The sequence below is a fragment of the Mus caroli genome, unplaced genomic scaffold, assembly GCF_978045245.1.
Source record: "Mus caroli unplaced genomic scaffold, Mus_caroli_1 scaffold_10, whole genome shotgun sequence".
In the NCBI taxonomy this organism is placed as follows: Eukaryota; Metazoa; Chordata; class Mammalia; order Rodentia; family Muridae; genus Mus; species Mus caroli.
Window position 1 is genome coordinate 110,057,489 of NW_028227265.1, and position 20,002 is coordinate 110,077,490.

At 46.4% G+C, this 20,002-nt stretch overlaps 1 protein-coding gene across 6 annotated transcripts in view; it reads left to right on the top strand.

The window, feature by feature from the left end:
• Dlgap2 (DLG associated protein 2) overlaps positions 1-20,002 on the top strand; it is a 796,232-nt gene that overhangs the window by 672,534 nt on the left and 103,696 nt on the right. For all 6 annotated transcript variants that reach the window (XM_085844126.1, XM_085844125.1, XM_085844130.1 and 3 more), the window contains one exon: positions 5,467-6,539. In XM_085844126.1, the coding sequence (XP_085700252.1) occupies positions 5,467-6,539 (1,073 nt within the window). The remainder of the gene's footprint in view (positions 1-5,466; positions 6,540-20,002) is intronic.

Genomic DNA, 20,002 nt, shown 5'->3' on the forward strand with positions numbered 1-20,002 from the left:
AAACCACATTCAAATACCAAGGGGTGGGGGAGGCTTTTATAAGTCGTGATGTGAGTTCTTTCCCTCTCGCCCTTCAGCAGGAGGAGTGCCTGTGATCTTGGGGTTGGGCATGTGTGCCTCTCAACCCATCATCCACCCAGGCTCTTTTCAGTGGAGTCATTGGAATTCACAGGCCTGATTTATGCATTCCCAAATTAGGTGCCCTCTCCCTAGTAGGTTCCCCTGTTGAAACACTTTTCAGCCCAGTGAGATGGCTCAGCCGGCAAAAGCACCTTCCTTAGAAGTGTGAGTTCCCTGGGGCCATGGTGGACACTTTCCAGTCCAGTGAGATGGCTCAGCGGGCAAAAGCACCTTCCCTAGAAGTGTGAGTTCCCTGGGGCCATGGTGGAAGGAGAGAACCAACTCCTGCAAGTTGTCCTCTGGCCTCCACACACGTGCTGTGGCATATGTACAGGCATTTGGCCTGCATGTGTGACTTGCACCACGTGTATACTGCCTGCAGAGGGCGGTCAGATCCATAGAGGGGCTGGTAATGGAACCCTGAGCCTCTGGAAGAGCAGCCAGTGCTCTTAACCACTGAACCATCTCTCTAGTCATACTGTGGCTTGTGTGCACCTGCGCACACACATACACACACACACACACACACACACTGAGAGAGAGAGAGAGACAGACAGACAGACAGACAGACAGAGACAAAGAGACACAGAGAGAAAACAAGAAAGACAACAGTAATTAATAAAATGAAAAAATTAGACATTAATAACAAAAATAAGATTACTGCATAAATACCCACTGACACCCCCTCCCTAGTAATCTCTCAGTTTAGTGAGAGAATATGTGACTTCTACAAAGGTACTGTGTGTTTCCTAACAAAAAGTCAGCAGCATTCACATATTTCCAGATTGAATGATATTAGTGTCCACATTGTCTATATCCAAGACCTCTTTATGGTAAAACTTTCTATTATTTTGCTTTCATAAATTTTATTTTTTAAAACAAGGAAGTCAGGGTCACCACCTTGTGAACTGCATTTCCAGTTTCTGTTCACTTGTGGAGCCTCGAAGCCCCCTTTCGCTGCTGGATTCTGGGGCATGCATTTTAGGATCAACATGTTGCTGAAATGTAGTATAATTACCATAGCCAAGTAAAAGTTGAGAGAGAAGGCTGGTGGGCAGGAATTATTAAGCCTCTGATTTGCATTAGAAAGAATCCAGATAGGAGAAATTGTTTACAAAACAAATTATAATTACTTTTGGGATGCCAAAGTTCCATTTCAGAGTAGATTTCTCAAGCACAAAGAAGGAAGTCCCGACCTTTGGCCTCTGGAATAATGGAACCAGATCTTACAGCAAACAGCAATTCTCTTCTGTGCCTTGGAAGCCATTGTTTCTGAGTGTTACAAGGAGGAGTTGTTTAAAAGCTCTTTATTAAGCCCATAAATAAGATGTCATTCAGTAATTAAGTGGTGGTACGTCACAGATGCGCACGCTAGTCCAGTCTGGTGGCAAACAGCAATGCAATTAGAAGACAGCACTGCAGGGTTAGACACCTGAGCTCAGCATCACCTACTCTGCAGCTCCTTCTTCACCTTGTGCTCCCAGGAGACACCCACCTGGGTGCAGGTTCTCTTTTCCTATTGTGGCTTTGACGTGTGTGTAATCACTGGGGACTTTTGTTTCTAAGGAGCCTTGTATGCCTTAGAGACTATTGAGGCTGCTGTTGAATCTGCTTATCAAAGAACCAAGAAGAATCATCAGCAGTGTATGGGTGCGTGAGTGTGTGTGTGTGTGTGTGTGTGTGTAAGCACATATATTCCCAGTTTATGATACACAGTTGAACTAATGAAGAAGGTTAATGAAATTCTGAATATTAGCTTGAGGCCGTGGAGGAATTGATGGGTTTGGATAAATTTGGGTTCTTTTGATGCATTCCTCGAATTACCCTTGACGTGGCTTTATGGATGGGGAAGGTCCTTTCTGTCTACCATAAATGTCCACTCTGCTATGGAATTCTACTGCATCTCAACCTGAAGCCGTATGTTTAGGCATAGAGCCGTGAATGGCACTTACAAGGTATGGCTGGGCAGGGCCGAGGAGGGGGCCTGTGCCCTGCAGTGGTAGCCCCGAGAACCACTTCAGAGAAATGCTGTCAAGAGCAGCCCTGGCCTTACTGCCTTCTGCAGTTTCCATCTGGATATATGTTTTCTTTGCTACCCGCTTTTTTCCAAGTCCTCGATGGCTTGCTTTCTCCTACATTTTACTACCTTTTATCTGTTCCAGTTCAGACACCCTGCATTAATCCCCCTGTGGGAGGTATCAGCCAATCTCAGTAGGAGATATGAAGGAGATTTTAAAAGAAAGATGGCCGCAGCTTTTATGTGCTTAGTGTGGTCCCGATGCGGTCTGAAGCATCTGTTTAATTTGTTCATCTGTTGCTCATGCTAACCCTGAAGGAGGTGTAAGGATCGACTGCATTTTACTTGGGGAAGGGGGACATTTCTGACCATGCATTAACACTCTACTCCTGGGTTCCTCCCCCACGTGGTAATTCCCACCATGGGAGCAGAAGCACCTCTCTGTCTTAGTCAGGGTTTCTATTCCTGCACAAAACATCATGGCCAAGACGCAAGTTGGGGAGGAAAGGGTTTATTCAGCTTACACTTCCACATTGCTGTTCTTCACCAAAGGAAGTCAGGACTGGGACTCAAGCAGGTCAGGAAGCAGGAGCTGATGCAGAGGCCATGGAGGGATGTTACTTACTGGCTTGCTTCCCCTGGCTTGCTTAGCTTACTTTCTTATAGAACCCAGGACTACCACCCACAATGGGCCCTCCCACCTTGATCATTAATTGAGAAAATGCCCCACAGTTGGATCTCATGGAGGCACTTCCTCAAAGGAGGCTCCTTTCTCTGTGATAACTCCAGCCTGTGTCAAGTTGACACACAAAACCAGCCAGTACACTCTCCTCTTTAGTTTTACATTTTAGGCTTTTATTGTGCGTGTGTGTGTGTGTGTGTGCGCGCGCGCGTGTGCGTGTACATGCATATGCATAGGATGGGGGCCAACACTGGGTGACTTCTACTATTCTCCACCATATGAAACAGGGTCTTCCACTCAACCTGGTGGCCACTGACCACCTGAACTGAGTAGATACTGAGTTCATGGGGTCTGCCCCCCAGGAATGGGATTATAGACAAATATAGCCACGCCCAGCTTTTTGAGTGGCTATAGAGGATCTGAACTCAGATCTCATGCTCACACAAGTGCTTTACCCACCTCATCTTCCCAGGTCTGAGGGGACATTTTCAGTAGGGCTGAAGACAGGCTCCTCTGGGTCATGCAGAGACAGAGACCCTTCACTCCTGCACAAAGTGAGCATAGCCCAAGGTCCCACAGCTGTATCCTGCGTCCGCCTCCTCCTGCACTGCTTTTGTTCCTGTGTCTCCAGAGAGCTGGGCTGATCCTGAGGACAGGTGGTTCATGGGAAACCGAGGAAGGACAGTAACATTAGTGGGCACTGAAAGTAACAGAGGAAGGTTAATATCGTGTCAGTTACTGACTACAGCAACCCCGCAGCCTTCCATTCCAGCTGAAACTTCTGAGAAATGTTAGTAAGTTCCTGAGTTTGTGGAAGATCGTCCTACCTGCCCCTCAGCTTGTGACAGGGTTGGCACTTTATTCCCTCAGCTTGTGACAGGGTTGGCACTTATGCCCTACAGGAGGTCAGGGCAGTGCCCTTGGGAAGCCCATGGCACACACACAATGCACAGAAATGTTCGTGACATTGGTAGAACTGACAGCAGACTTCCTGGGTGGAGATATCCTACTGTAAAAGACTCATTTACTTTCTGTTTTCAAGGTGCAGAGACAGGAACACGCTGTTGAATGGCAACTCTAATTGCTGTTGCCTCCTAATAACAAAACGCAGTTATGATGAGCAACAGATTAAGCAACTAAGATGATTCGCGCACTTTATGCTTGTTATACTTCATCTCCAGCAAAAGAAATAGTGCAGCCTCTAAGACTTCATTGTCGGTTATGTACACCCATAAAGACCTGGAGTGCCTGTCCTTACTGGGCGCGTCAGGAACGCTGTCACCTGCAGCCCATTACCATCCCATTTGTTGATGTCGTGGAGCTTGCAAGAGACCATGTGAGACTCCTCACCCACTCGAGGGAACTCAGAGCCATGCTGTGAAAAGGAGACAGCGTCACAGATGTATTGCATAGTCAAATTTTATTATTTCTGCTAAAATTTTACCCTCACCCCTGCTCTGTTCTTTGATGTGGCCACATTCATAAAATAGCTGCTGGGCTGAATATCGGGATGAAAGAAGACATGTGAGTGGAGAGGCAATGGGCTTGTGATAAGAGCTGAGAACTGTGTTAAATTACAAGATAATGGGGAAATAAAGCAAAAGATAGAGGGGCAATAACTTTGTGGTATGGTTAAGTTGGGATTGCAGAGCAAGGTCTTACAACTTATCCATTAACTGCTGGCTTCCTTTGAAACCTCCTGCTTGTTAAGTGTGATGTCCTCTGATGCCTCCTGTCTGAGACACTGGTACTGTGGCTGGACCCTAGCTGGATGGAGGCACTTCATTCTAGCTATCCCAGAACCAAGGGAACAGGACCCCCACCCAGGAAAGCCTCTTTCGAGCTCACTTATTCCTGAGTTGATAGCAACTTGCCATGCAAAAGAGAAGGTGGTCCCTTTGCAGCCCCAAGGGGCTGCTGCTGTCCCCAGCTCTGCAGCCACCTATTGGGATTGCTCCAAGAACAGTGGTGTCCACTTTGACAGTAGCCTTTCATGTCCTAGTGCCTTAGCCTGGACACGCAGGTCCCTTCCTTGTCCCTTGTTTCTGTATCTGAACTGGTCTTGGCAGTTGCAGTCTGGAGCTGACATCAGACACTGTGCACCCTGGCCTTAGGGTGGGTATGTAGCAGAGGTTTTCCAAGGATCTTATATTTTCCTAACACCTACAAAGTGAGCAGCTGGGATGGACAGAGAAAACCACTTCTGCCTTCTACATCTGGTGTTCATGTGTGAGTGTACTCTCTCTACCTCTGCCTCCCCAAAGCTGGGATTGTAAGCACATGCCACCGTGCCCTGCTTGTACTGTGGGTGCTAGGGTCTGAACACAGGTGCGTATGTTTGTACTTGACAGACAGAGCTATATCTTCCAGCCCATTGTCTGTTAGTATCTGTCGACTCCTCAGTGCATCTGGATAGTGCATCCAGATGTTGGATATCTGTTGGTGGGCCCTCATGTGGGAAAACCAGATGAGGTTTTCTGCTCTTAGTACCTCCTCGTCCCGAGAAGTCACTATGCTCTAAACTATTGTGACTGCTAACTCAATCTAGAATCTGGCGACTGGAAAAAGGAGTCCTGTGTGTCTATCAGACCCCAGTGCTTCCAGGGTTTCACCAGGTACTAAATCCCACTTCTGTTTTTGTTGACAGACCAGCAGTACTCATGGTCTCCAACGCAGCACTTCAATGAAGAGAGGTACTCACCCGCAGCACCCAGGAACATGAAAGGGTTAACCGGAAGCCGGAACCAGCCTCAGCTGTGTGCGGGTCACACCTGTGGCCTGTCACCCCCTGACGACTGCGAGCACCCCCATGATCACATGCATCATGGGTCAGATGTGCGGCAACCTTATCTCCTCAGCCCAGCTGAGAGCTGCCCAATGGATCACCACCGTTGCTCGCCCAGGAGCTCCGTCCACTCAGAGTGCATGATGATGCCTGTGATGTTGGGTGACCACGTATCCAGTAGCACCTTCCCCAGAATGCACTACAGCTCACACTATGACACAAGGGATGATTGTGCCATGTCCCACACAAGTACAAAGGTAAACCGCATCCCCGCCAACCTCTTAGACCAGTTTGAGAAACAGCTCCCCCTGCACCGGGATGGTTTCCACACACTGCAGTACCAGAGGGCCTCGGCTGCCACGGAACAGCGGAACGAGAGTCCAGGCAGAATCCGGCATCTGGTCCACTCCGTCCAGAAACTTTTCACCAAGTCTCATTCTTTGGAGGGATCGTCCAAGAGCAACATCAACGGGACCAAGAGCGACAGTCGTGTGGATGACCATCACCAGAGTCACCTTTCCAAACACAGCAAAAGGAGTAAAAGCAAGGAGCGGAAGCCGGAGAGCAAGCACAAGTCTGGTATGAGCAGCTGGTGGAGTTCTGACGACAACCTGGACAGTGACAGCACATACCGGACACCCAGCGTGGCGCACCGCCACCACATGGACCACATTCCTCACTGCTACCCTGAGGCGCTGCAGAGCCCATTTGGGGACCTCTCACTAAAGACTTCCAAAAGCAACAGCGATGTTAAGTGCTCAGCCTGTGAAGGCTTGGCCCTCACGCCAGACACCAGGTACATGAAACGTAGCTCCTGGTCCACGCTCACGGTGAGCCAGGCTAAGGAGGCCTACCGCAAGAGCTCCCTGAACTTGGACAAGCCCCTGGTCCACCCAGAGATCAAGCCTTCCCTGCGGCCATGCCACTACCTCCAGGTAAGGCTCAGGTAACTGTGTCCTTGTGCAGAAGGTTGCTGTCATTTGAATTTGGTGGAAGGACTGCATAAATGTGTAGCATATATAGCATACAAAGTGAAGTTTAAAGGCACTTTTAGGATTCAGAAGCAGACCAGGATGCTTGCTCCATAGACCTGTGTTGTAGCTAGAACTCCCCAAGCCCACCGTCTTGAGAATGTAATTGCTGAGATATAATATTGTTACGTCTTTATTTGTGAAGTACGGTTGTTTGGTGTATACACTCTGAGCATGATAATCCTCAACGTCAGTCACTTGTATGGGAACTTTACAGCCCTTGGGTTTTTTTTTTTTTTCTATTAGTTTGGAATTAGAAATTCTTGTAACTGGCAATTACCCTGCTAAAATTTTTGGTTGCTTTCAGAGATAAAAATCTCACATTGTGATGCAAGCTAGCCTTGAACCTAGTGTGTAAACCAAGCTGGCCTTGAACTCAGAGCAATCCTCCTGCCTTGGCCTGCATGGGATTATAAGTGTGTCCCACCAGGCCTGGCTAAACCTACCATAATTTTTAAGTTTTTATTATTAGCCTAATATTATACATTATACATAGTAGTGGGTCTCATTTTCATATGTGTACATAATATTTTGGTCCCGTTCACTCCCATATTCCTGTTGATTCTCCTGCAACTCCTAAGTATATAATCTAAGATTAACTGTAACCATCCTGCTATGTAATAGATCTCTCAGATGGCCTCTTCCTGTATAAGTGAAATCGAGCATCCTTCTAACACCTCCACACTCACACCCTCTTCCCGCCCCTACTCTGCTTCTGTGGACCCCAGCTCTTGAGCTTCCACGTGAGGGACACTGTTTAGAGTTTGTCTTTCTGAGTCTAGTTTGTTTCGCTGAGCGCACTGTGCTCCAGCTTTGTCCCTATTGTAAGTGGCAGTGATTCCTCTGCATCCTATCTCTCAGCTTAAACAGCACCCCGTGCTGTGTTGTACAGCACTTATGCTAGGTGTACAGCATCTCATGCTATGTGCACGGCATCTCCTGCTGTGTGTGTACAGCATCCCATGCTATGTGTGTACAGCACCCCATGCTATGTGCATACAGCATCCCATGCTATGTGCGTACAGCACCCCATGCTATGTGCGTACAGCATCCCATGTGTGTGTACAGCATCTCATGCTGTGTGTACATCCCTTCTCTTAGCCAGTCACTCACTGGTACACATCAGGTTCACTCCCTGTGTTGGCTTCTGTGAACAGAGACACAATACGCCTGATGGGAGATGGGCATGGGTTCCTTTGGGCTGACCTTTGAAACACTGCTCCAATGTGACCACCCATCCCTCAGTGCCATGGATGTAGCACAGCAACACAAGTACCCTGAACACATAGATGCTTGTGTCTGTGACCTGCCATTCACATGAGATCACTTCTCTCATGTGGCAACAGCATCCCTAAGCCGTGTGTCACCTGGTGATGACAGGGAGTTTTGTCAGTGGTAAGGGAGCCTCTTCTCCAGGATGTGGATAAGACAGATTCACTAAGGCAAAAACACATTACAGACATTGCTAACAGGATCCTGTGCTGCTCTGCGTTTTATATAATTCCCCTCTCTGACTCCTCATGACTCTCTCACCAAGAATGACAGGGGAGGCCTCAGCCTCAGAAGACACCACCACTCCTGAGGAAGCCTCTGAGCTAATGCCAGCCAGCAGCACCTTCACCACAACCTAAACACTTCAGGTTTCCTGAAGGATTCATTGTATGTGTCTAATTCACAAACCCCAAATCTGCATCCTGTAAGAAGCAGAGCTTGGCCTGGCCATGCACTGGCTGAGTGTCGCCCTCTTAGATACTGAGTAATGGCTCTAAACACTGGCTGAGTCACCAAGTGGCCAATTAACGAAACAGATGAACAACTGTGAATCTTTCTGGGAGTCAGGTGGCAGAGGCATCCAGCAGTGCCAATTCTTCCTGGTATGTCGTCCAAGGCTCACTGGTTCTGTTTTGAAAGGAGATGCTCACCAAATTGCTTGTATAGACAGATTTATTCAAAGAGACAAATTGGTAGTTAGATAAAGTATTATTTTTACAGCAGTAGAAAAGGTTTAAATTTTGCTTGTAGTTGGCAAACCTTAATGATATCCAAATGTAAAATGTTCTCTCTGCTTATCTAAAGGTACACTATGAGTAAAATTGGGGCTCGCTCTGGTCCTATCACAGAGTAGCAAAAAGCTTGTCCTTTTTTTTTCCTTTTTTTCCTTTGTGCCTGGGAAATTTCCGGTGCAGTATTTCCTGAGCACAGGGCAGTGTTGTAATGGACTTTTCACCCTGTGTCCTCCTCACTCCAGTCCTGAGCTCTCTGCTCTGCACTTTACCCTCAACTGTTCAGCATCAGCCCACAGCCCAGAGGCTACCATCCCTGCTCTGCACATGCTCATATTGGCCCAGAGGCTACCAACCCCGATTTGCACATTCCCTCCTCTGCCTTCCAGTCACCCTGTTCTCAGTGCTACTGTTTATGGAAAATAGCAACAGTCTCCAAAGGTGGAGTGTAACATCATCTTTTACTGACACCCACTTAAAAAATCCGTGACTTTCTGGTGGTTTTACTCTGTCTACACCTTGCCCCTTCAGTACCAGGTTAGGTGGAAGGGGTCCCACGAACCATATCATGGGAGCTGTAATGATTCCATAATCCATCTCTGAAAAGGACATACCACAGGGCCATGAAGATGTGCTCAGCGGGCAAAATACTTGCCACAGAAATATGAGGACCAGAGTTCAGATCCCCAGAGCCTGGGTGACCACCTACAAGCCCCAACCGCCTTAGGTCTTCTGTCCACCTCCATCAGTCCTTCTGTGGCTAATAGTAGCCAGGGGGGCTGAGCTTTGCTAAGCATGGCAGCTGCAGGGGGCACAGACCTAGCTCCCCTCCCACTCTTCACATGAACAGCATGCTCCAAACATTAAACCTATAGGGTGGGAGGTTTGGGGACCCTGAAAGGAAGTTATGGCTTTCACAAGGACCCTCCCCTCCCCCACAAAGAAATAGCTCATCCCCAAAGAGCTTTCCGCTATACACCATTCTCCGTCCGCTTTCACCTCTGAACAAAGTCATTCCTCCTCTCTTCCCTGTTGTCCTCTAGCTGTCTCACTACCACTGGTGGGAAGATTTATGAAATACATACACCTCCTCAGGCAGCATTTGTCCCCAGGCCCAGCTGAATTGATGTCCGGGGTGCATTCAGAGATGTCCTCATAGGGTTGTCCCTCACGCTGGTGGTGCTAAACTTTCCAGTGGAAAGGTCCTGGCTGACACAAGCCAGGACTTTATTTCACAACTAGCATTGGGAATTGATGAAAAACTAAAGGCATGTGCTTGCGGTGCTTTGTAAGGATGTGATCTAAGAGAACAAGAAGTCAGTGCCTGGGGGCAGTGGGTTTTGGTTGGGTTTGGTTTGGTTTTTTTGGTTTTTTGTTTTTTTGTTTTTTTTCTACCCCAAATTAGCGATTTGCAGTTGAACGAGAGCACAACACTCCATGTCCACCTTTGGACTGCTCTGCTCGGAGTCTGTAGTTAACACTCCGGGAAGATCCGTGTTTGTAAGTAGGTCAAAACCCAGTAAATAGAACCGAAGGGGAATTTTGGCCCGTGTTCTTCTCTGAAAGGGCTTTTGTTCTTTTATTTTCTGCCTCAGTAGACAAACAGTCTTAAGGCCAAACTTGGAATAATGGGGCAGGAGTGTGGACCAGTGATTCACTGTATCCTGTTCAGGGCCAAGCGGTTCCCTGTGTGCTGAGGAGGAGACACTGGCCTTGGAGGGTACCTGGTGCCAGCCAAGGAGACCACATTTGTTCTGCCCCCATAGAAAATATTCTCTTCCCTCAACCCCTGTGAGCACCATATCTCTGGCTCTACCATGCCCCATCACCTGCCTCTTTTGCCCGCATATCCTCTCTGAGTTGTGGCTTGGCTGTCTCCCCACACACAGTGGGGGACCACAGTGGAACCACAGTGACCCTGGCTCTGTTGGCCCCCTGCCAAGTAAAAGACAAGCCCTCAGGGTTTGCTTCCCTGTCTGTGTAGCTGGGAGCACCTGTGGATTTTTACAAACAAGACTCCTAAGTGTTGAAAGGTTGAGAGAGATTGGATGGAAAGGGATAAGGAACTATTCCTTATATGTAAAGCACAGTACACTGTTTCTGAATCAGGGCTCTTCCCTCTGAGGACTTCCCAGCCTGCTGGTCTCCTGAGCTGTGGCTTCCCCCATCTACACTCGGGAAAAGGCATAAGCCTTTCTTGACTGACCACATGGCTTCTTCCCTTCAAGGTCAAACATCAATTCACAGTTGGAAGCTTGTCTCCACTCAAGACTCTCTTTTTCCCATCACATCTGCCCATGTGATGTATATTTACATCAAAGCTCACATTTACATTCACATGTGCTATAACAGCCAGCAGCCTAGGGTATCAAGAAATGCCCAGCCCTAGCTGTTGGCTTCCACAAATCCCAGAAGTGGACAGTATGCCTGTGAGCCAGCTTGGAGCAGCCCAACAGAAGCCCCATCAGTCGTGGTACCTTGCGCGTTGCCTTTACAGAACCTCTACTCTACAACCTTTTTCCTCTCTTCTTATCTTACTCTTTGTAACGGGCAGACGATTGCTTTACGTTTGTGGGAAAGACTATGACACTCCAACACATATAAATAGACAGAGGTCAAGCCAAGGTGACAACTCCATGTCTGTGTCACCTCCTATTCTTAGCCTCGAGTTTCTCTCGGCTGGTTCTTCGTGTGGATTTGAGGCTGATGTGTGCTGATGTGCGCTGTGGGTACTCTCTGTGCTCTGCAGAATGCTAGCCTTACTCCTCCTCTAGGCTGGGTTTTGGTACCTGTTGCCCATCCTCCCTCTCCCACCTTCATCTCACCCTTCCCAGGCTTCACTAACCACTGCTGGACTTTCTTCATCTTAGACATCCGTTCTTTATCTGCACCAAATGAGTGAGCTGCACAGTGTGTCTCTGTCTTGTTTTATTACCTTATATCCTCCATCACCACTCAAGATTGTTGCAGATGACAAGGTCTCCCCTTTTATGGCTCAGTGGTGTCCCACTTTGTATATTTATGTGCATGTGTAAGTGTATATTGCATATATGAATGCATTGTTTTATTTATCCCTAAGATAATGGTCACCTCTATTGATTGCACACCGTTGGAACTAGGCTGCAGCAGACATGATTTCATAGGTATCCCTTTAACAGATGATTTTGTTCTCTTTGGATGTATACCTGTAGTGTGATCGCTTTACAAGTAGATCTAGTTTTATATATATATATAAAGTTTTGGAGGAGGAAGAGAGATTCCAATACTGTCTTTGATAATGACAGTGCTGGTTTATTTCCCATTGACAGTGAGCAAGGGCTGTTGCCTTTGGGTTCTCTAGGCAGAATTTGTGGGGGTTCTGCCTTTGGTAAAAGTTGGGGAGAGTAGGGTGGCATCTTGCCTTTGTTTTGATCTGCATTTCCCTGGCAAGTAGCTGTTGATCTGTTTTATTTTCACCGCCCTGGTGATTATCCACCCTCTATAGGAGGGAGCTCCTCTGTTCATTTCTCCACCTTGTAATAGGATCCGTGAGGAATGCAATTGAATTGTTTGAATTATTTATGTACTTTGGAATTTATTACTGTGCATGGTGCTTCATGGCTGTAATCCAAGATCTTGTGAACTGGAAGCAGAAGGATTAGAAGTTCAAGGCCAGCCTTAGCTATATAGTAACTTTCAGTTCTGTCTCAGGAGGAAGGGAAGGAAAGGACTGAAAGAAGAAAGGATCACTTTACAAGTGGGAAGGAGGGAAGGAGAGAGTGAAAGAAGGGAGGGAGAGGGAGGGAGGGAGGGAGGGAGGGAGGGAGGGAGGGAGAGGAAGGGAGGGAGGGAGGGAGGGAGGGAGGGAGGGAGGGAGGGAGGGAGGGAGGGAGGGAATAAATTGTTCTCCTATTGGGAGACAGAGAGCGACTAAATTGACTTCTCTGATGGGAGCTGGGTAGTCCAACAATGGCCACCTATTGAGGTGGCAACTCAAGAAGCTAAGAACCTAGGAACTGATGGGTTCACAAAGACAAATGCCTCCCCTATTCTAATGTGGTGATGAGAATCTTCAGGATCGCTAAGGAACTGCTTGGAAGGGTGGGGGAGCTGAATTCTGACATCAGCCGGGGACACCAATGATAGTGACAGCAACAGATGGTGGAGCAGAAGCACTAAGTGCCAAGAGGCAAAGGTGGTCATGCCAGCAGGACCGCTTTGCTCTTACTCTCTGCATCTGGCTCACCATGAGAAGGAGCTGGCCACTCTGAAGGACTGTCTTCTCCGCCCAGTCAGTCCTGAGAATGTCCTCGTGGACCCAAATGCCCAAAGATGTGTCTCCTAGTTGATTCCAGATTTCATCAAGTCGAACATCAATATTAGCCATCCCAGTGGAGAGCACACAGATACCGTGTGGGTGGCCTTTCATCCGTTGATTGCTTCCTTCGCTGTTTGGAAACTTCTTAGTTTCATATAATCTCATTTGCTGTTATTGCTCTTATTTCCGGTGTTCCGTGAGTCATATCAAAATCATCTCTCATGCTGACACCTGAAGTATCCCTGTGTTTTTCTAGATTGGGAGTTTCAGATATTGCATTTAGGTCTTTGATCTGTTTTGAGTTTATTTTATACAGGGTGAAAGACAGGGGTCTAGCTTCATTCTTCCTCACAGGAGCTATCCAGTTTTCCGTGTGCCACTGATTGCTTCTCTGTCATTTCTCTGGTATATGTTATTTGCACCTTTGTCAAAAATCAGAAGGCTACCAGTCTGGATTTCTCATTTCCCTATTCTGTTCCATTGGTTTGTGTGTCAGTTTATGAGATTACCATGCTGTTTTGTTTACTGCTGGGGTGTGTGTGTGTGTGTGTGTGTGTGTGTGTTTCAATGTATCGATGCTCATTTTTGCACAAGACTGCTTTTACTATCTAGTAACTTGTCATTTAGACCTCTTTTTCTTTCTATTTGAAGGAAAAAATGGATATTCTGTGGATCGTTGCATTAAATCTACTTATTGCTTTGTGTTGTTTATTTTGAGGTCATATATATGCTTTGAAAATATTAATTGTTCTAACTCATTAACATAACAGGTGTTTTCATTTGTGTATATGCACATATGTCAGCAAGAAGGGGAGAGAAGGGGGTTGTTTAGATTCCTTCAGTGGCTCTTATCAATTTTCATTATAGAGGATACACATTTCCTTCATTAAATTTATCCCTAGATGCATTGCTTCCTTGTAGGTGCTGTGAGTGAGAACACTTTCTTGGCTTCACTGTTAGCAAGTTTAGATTGGTTTCTAACAGTGTTTCTGATTTTTTTGCACATTTGTTTTGTATCCTGCAACTTTACTGAATTCACTTGCCAGTTCTAACCTCTGTCTGTCTAATATCAGTCAGGCTTTTGGTGGAGTATTGAGGGTTTTTTTTTTTCACATGGTTTTTGCACTTTACTTTTCCTAGTTAGACACCTTTCATTTCTTCTCTGATGTAATGGTTCTAAGACCTCCAGTACTGTATGCTGTACCAAATACAAACTGTAGCCATACAAGCCTTACGTTATTATAGACCTTAAAGGAACATCTTCAACATTTCCTCTGCCCTGCTCCACAGGATGTCAGCTATGGCTCTGTCACTGGTCCGTAGTATGTTCATGTGTGCTCTTCCTATTCTTAACTGGTTGACATTTATCATGGAGAGATGTAGAAGTTGTGTCTTTTGGGATAGTCAGTCACATGGTTTCCCCTGCCTTCTGTGTATGCAGTGGATTATTGGTGTGTATATGATAAGCCACCCTCATATTCTTGAGAATAAATGCCTCTTGATTGTGCTGTATGAGCTCTTGAGATGCACTTGCCTGTTATGTTGAGAATGTTTCTTTGTTTTCATCCGGGATGTTAACCTTTGTTGGTTGGTTATGCCCCGTCTCCTTGGACTTCACAGAATGGATGGAGTTTCCTCTCTTTGCCTTTTATGATCACTTTGAGAAGAATCCATGCTTGGTATTTACAAGTTTGGTAAAACTCAGCACTGAATCTATCTTGTCCCAGATTGGTTTTTTATCTTTTTCTTTTGTTTGTTTGATTTCTTTTGTTTTGCTTTGTTTGAGGATGTTTGACTGCTGGCTCGGTCTTTCTTTTTTCTTTCTTTCTTGCTCTTGGTTATTAAAGTCCTTCTGGCTCGGTGCTGGTAGATCCATGTATTAAGAAATGTATCCATGTCCTCATAAGCTTCTCAATTTGTCACCAACACAGCTTGTGAGATTTTATAGTGTGCCCTTGTGTTTCTGGCTTACCAATTGTAATGTGTCTTTCATTATCTTAGATTTCATTTTCATCCCCTCTCTTGTTTTATTCTTAATAAGTGTCACTAAAAATAACATTAAGGTAGTAGGATACCTTCTTTATCACAAACCCCAGGATTGGCATACTACAGAGAGCCACACCGGTACCACCAGGGCCAGGCCGGGGCAGTGGGAGAGAATGCCCCCATAAGCTTTATGGTCTCCATGCAAGGAATGGCAAAGCAGGGTCAAGAGAGGATAGCACAGTTCAGTTTGAAGGCTAAGTGCTGTTCCTAGGCATCTGCAGCAGAAGGGCAGTGGCCTTGGCATGGGCCCACAGGAGAGATGGGGATGAAAACTCGTTCTGTGAACACGCTGTGAAAGGTGAGCTTGAAAATTCCTTACTGCCCACATGACCTGACAAGCCCTGAGAAAGACTAGTTCTATGGCCATCATGACCACAGTATCAAAGCAACCAGAATACAGAAAACCAAAAGGTCTGACTAACCTAATAGAGGCATCCCTAGAGAGGAAGTCAGGCAACATGCAAAGGAAGCAGTGAGGCCCCAGAGCAGTGGGTTACCTTGAGCCAAGTGTCCCCATATGGCCTAGTAAGAAAAGGCTGGGACATGAGCACCACCGTTTAACCTCGACTCAGAGATACATGGCTCATATCAAAGATTCTCCCTGAACATTCTCCATGGAGCCCCCCAGCACAGCCTACTGTGTAAAAGGATGTGAGAACTGTCTCCAACTCATTTTTGACTCAGAGATGTGGAACCCATATCAATTGTCTTCCTGCCTATTCTCCGGAGAGCCACCTGGATATCTGACACAGGCTACATAAGGCCCACTATCCCCAAAGGACAGATGTGAGACTTCAGCTGTGTCTCCTGGAACCTCTGACCTCTTGTCACAAGAGACCATTTACCTACGCTTTTCCCACCAGGCTCATGTCCCTTGTCTTCCTGGCCGCAGCTTCCACAGGAACTGCCTTGAGTCCCTCAGCACTGAACAAGAACTGATGTTGAGCACTCAAACCCTCTTAGCGTTGGCAGCTGTGGAGCTGCAAGGTACTCTCTCAAGAGTACTTTCAACCCACACAGACTCCAGTGGGCCTTGTTTCATGTGTGACAGGGCCCAAAGAATGACTCTCCAAAAAAGCACTGAAAGAGAGACAGACAGGAGAAGAAAATAGAGACAGAGGCAGACAGAGAGACAGACAGATACAAACAGAGAGACAGAGAGACAGACACATACAAACATAGAGACAGACAGATATAAACAGAGAGACAGAGATGGAGAGACAGACACAGAGAGACAGAGAGACAGACAGATATAGAGAGACAGAGACAGATACATACAGAGAGACAGAGATAGAGAGATAGACAGATATAGAGAGACAGAGACAGATAGACACATACAAACAGATATAGATAGAGAGACAGAGGCAGACAGACACACACAGAGAGATGGAGAGACAGACACACACAAACAGACAGACAGGCAGACATCTCCAAGGGACAGGATTGACCATTTAGCCAAGAGCTAATGACTCAAAATGACTTTGGAGCAGGAAACTGATAACCAGATCCCAGAGGGATCGATTCTGCACATACTTAGGCTCCAGTATATTCATGGAGATGAGAGTTGAGTGTTCACAACATGGTGTAGAATGAAACACAGGCATGGGTCTGAGGCTGGCCTTCATAGCTACTGTTTTTATACATGGTTTCTTAGTGTCCATAGGTACCAGAGGCCTCCCTTCCTAGCCCTAGATGTCCTGCACTCTGCCATCTATACCCAAAACCCTCTTCTAGCTCTATCCTGTCTTATAGTAAACATTCAGCATCAGCCAAAGCTCATGATCACAAACCAGATCGCCACTGCTGGGGCTTGGCCAGGAAGGCCTTGGCCTTGGAAGTCTTTTCACCACCAAAAGCTCTGCACAGAGCTCTTGCCTCATGCCCCCCAGGTTCCTTTGCACAGAGCTCTTGCTGCATATTCCCTAAGTTTCTTGTTCTGGAGGTACATCCAGGCAGCCTGTTCTAGCTTCCTTTATGTTGCTGTGGTAAAACAACCTGGCCAAAAGCAATGTTGGAGACAAAAGAGTTTGTTTCAGCTTACATTTCCAGGTCACAGCTCATTGCTGAGGGAAGTCAGGGAGAGAACACAAGACAGGAATCTAAAGGCAGGGCTACTTGCTAGTCCATGCATTACTATCTCTACCAAGGGGCTCACTCACAGCCAAGGAACTGCAGGAGAAACCATAGAGGAATGCTGTTTTCTGACTTGTTTGCATGCTTATTCTCTGGCTCATGCTTAGCTAGACTTATTATACAGCCTAGAACTACCTGCCTAGGGAATGGTGCTGCCCACAGTGGGCTAGATCTTTCTACCTTAAGTACCAATTCCTCATAGATGATTCTAGATTGTGTCAAGTGGACAGTTAATACTAGCTATACTCCTTAAGCACCTGCTCTGACAGGGGTTCTCAACCTGTGGGTCATGACCCCCATGGGAGGGGGTCAAAGAATTCTTTACGGGGATCACCTAAGACCATCAGAAAACACAGATATTTACACTACAGTTCATAACCATAGCAAACATTATACGAAGTAACAATAAAAATAATTTTATGATTGGGGTGTACCCCAGCATGAGGAACTATATTAAACGGTCGCAGCATTAGTTAAGAACCAGTTCTTCTCTTATAATTCTTTATAAACTCACCAGACTGTGTGTCCCTTTATTCAAACACTTCCAATATTTTTCTGAGTATTCTAAAATGAAGCACCTATGACTTATTTAAATACACATTATTGAGTGTTGGGGCACATAGGACATGGAGGGAGAAAGATAAATATGTGCTCACGGCCTGATCTCTAATGTCAGAGAAAAAAATGAAGAAAGTAACTTTTAAGTAAAAGTATTTTAATAAAAAAAATGTTAGGGCTTAGCAAATCTGCACAGAATAAAGTGTTCTGGTGTTTGTTTCTGAGTGAAGGGTCTCAGTAATTGGAGAGCTACAAATTAGACCAACACAGGCGTGTTGTAATGAGGACTCAGACTCCAGCAAGGCTCTGCCAGCCCTGGGGGATTTGGAAATGGTAAACAATTCCTGGTAAATTGCCAACTGAGCAACGTTCTCTCGCTTCCCTTGATTTACATGGTAGTTATATTCTAGAAAAAAAAAAATCCATTGCTCATTAAAATTGCCAACTAGGACAAATAAGCCTGATTTTCATACAAAGCATAGCAAGGCTCAAGGAAAACTGTCTCAGATTTGTGCAGGATGTAGGCAGTTGTTTCTTGGTGGAGTTGCACACACGGCTCCCTTAAAACAAGCATCTTTGGACCCCTGGGTGTGTGAAAGAACTCCCCTGCGTGAATTGAATTTCCCCAGATGGATCTGTGGAAAGACTGGTAACTCCATGGGATGTTCGACTTAGATCTCTTGCCATTCATCTGCCCTCCATTCACGGCATGCAGGGACCAGCTGTCACTCTCCCCTGTGGCTCATGTACTTGATACTTGTTTAAAACACACACACATACACATGTTGCTGATGGAATGAGGAAAATGTTCCCTGAGAGAGCACAGCTTTAGATGGCATGTCCCTTTGGTTTACCTAAAAGGGACGTTATTATGACATTCTAGCCCCTCTTTCCTGTGCCTTGCCTGTTGAAAAGAAAGATGTTTAAAGTACAGTGCCACAGCTCATGCAGATGTCAATCTCAGGAGAGTCCCGCTTTTACAGAAATTATAAATGCTGTTCACCACTGCGTGCTGGAAATCGGGGTAGCTGATTGCCTTGGCGTAGCGGAGGCAGGGGGTTGGCTCTGCAGTGGCTGGAAGCCTCTAGCTTGTTTCTCTGAGGCTGTGAAGCTGCCACCATGCAAGTGCCAGGTGCGCACTTGGCCACTCCTCTGCATTCTGCTGCGGGTTTTAACATTTTGCGACCCCCCGCCCATAAGGGGAAGGTTTATTTCCTGAGCCTTGGTGGCTTTTCATAGCCCAGGCATATGCTCTGGAAATCGGTTGCTTTACACTCCTTCTGTATTGAATTCTTTTTTCTTTCTGTCAAAGGCTGTGAAATTGGCTTCTCAAATCAGAAACAGAAACAGACAAGCTGGTCTCATTTGTTAGTTAATTTGTAGGCTGCTGGGGAAAGAAAAAAAAATCTTTACCTTGTTCTTTATGAAAACATGTTTTGGCTTAAAATAAAATAAAACTCTCCATAAACCCCACAGTGTGAGCCTCTCCTTTGGAGGCAGCTAGCATCTTCCCCCTCTGTCTTCTTCCCTGTGACCACCACCTGGAATGCACACTGAGAAATGAAGAATGCAGGCTTTTCTGGTCCAGCCTAGGGGCTGGCCACCTGTCCCTTCTAGTGCTGTTTATTCTGCCTGCACCATTCCACTGGCCAGATTCAGACTAAGTGGCCCCTGGAGCCTCTCTCCAGGAGCCTGTACAGGCCACCTATTGCCAGCTTTCCCCTGAATCCCCACTCACCCTAACCTTTCAGCCTAAGCACCCTGTAATCCATCACCTTTGGGGTGCATTGCTTCCACGGAAATGTAGTGACATTCAGGATGCTGGCAAAACTAATATATGACTTAGAAAAGCTTAGAAGGTGTAAACAGATGAGAAAATGATTGAAAACTCTCTGTCCCCTTTCTCTTTGTTGACGCTTACTATGTATGCCCCTTGCCGCCGTGTTCCTACACTAAAGCAAGTCTGCCCACTTCCTATGTTTCCCCCTCCCATGTGCTGGAAAGTGAATCCTGAAATCCACATGTTCATAGATGCAGAGATAGCCCTTTGGGGCAGTGAGTTGTCCTGGTGGTGGCCATGAGGACAGTATGTGCTTAATACAGTTTGTGGTCCAGAAGCAGAGAAAGAAAGGCTTACTTGCCTCACAAAAGGCCCTCACCAACACCATGCTTTGGGACTTGGAAACCTACAGAACTATACATTAAATCAGCGTCTTCATCGCTAACTGCATCTGTGGCATTCGGGGATGGCCCAGAAAACAGCCTGTGCTTCCTCCATAACCCTCTCACGATAGCTAAGGATAGATTCTTCAGAAATTCCGATAGAGCCG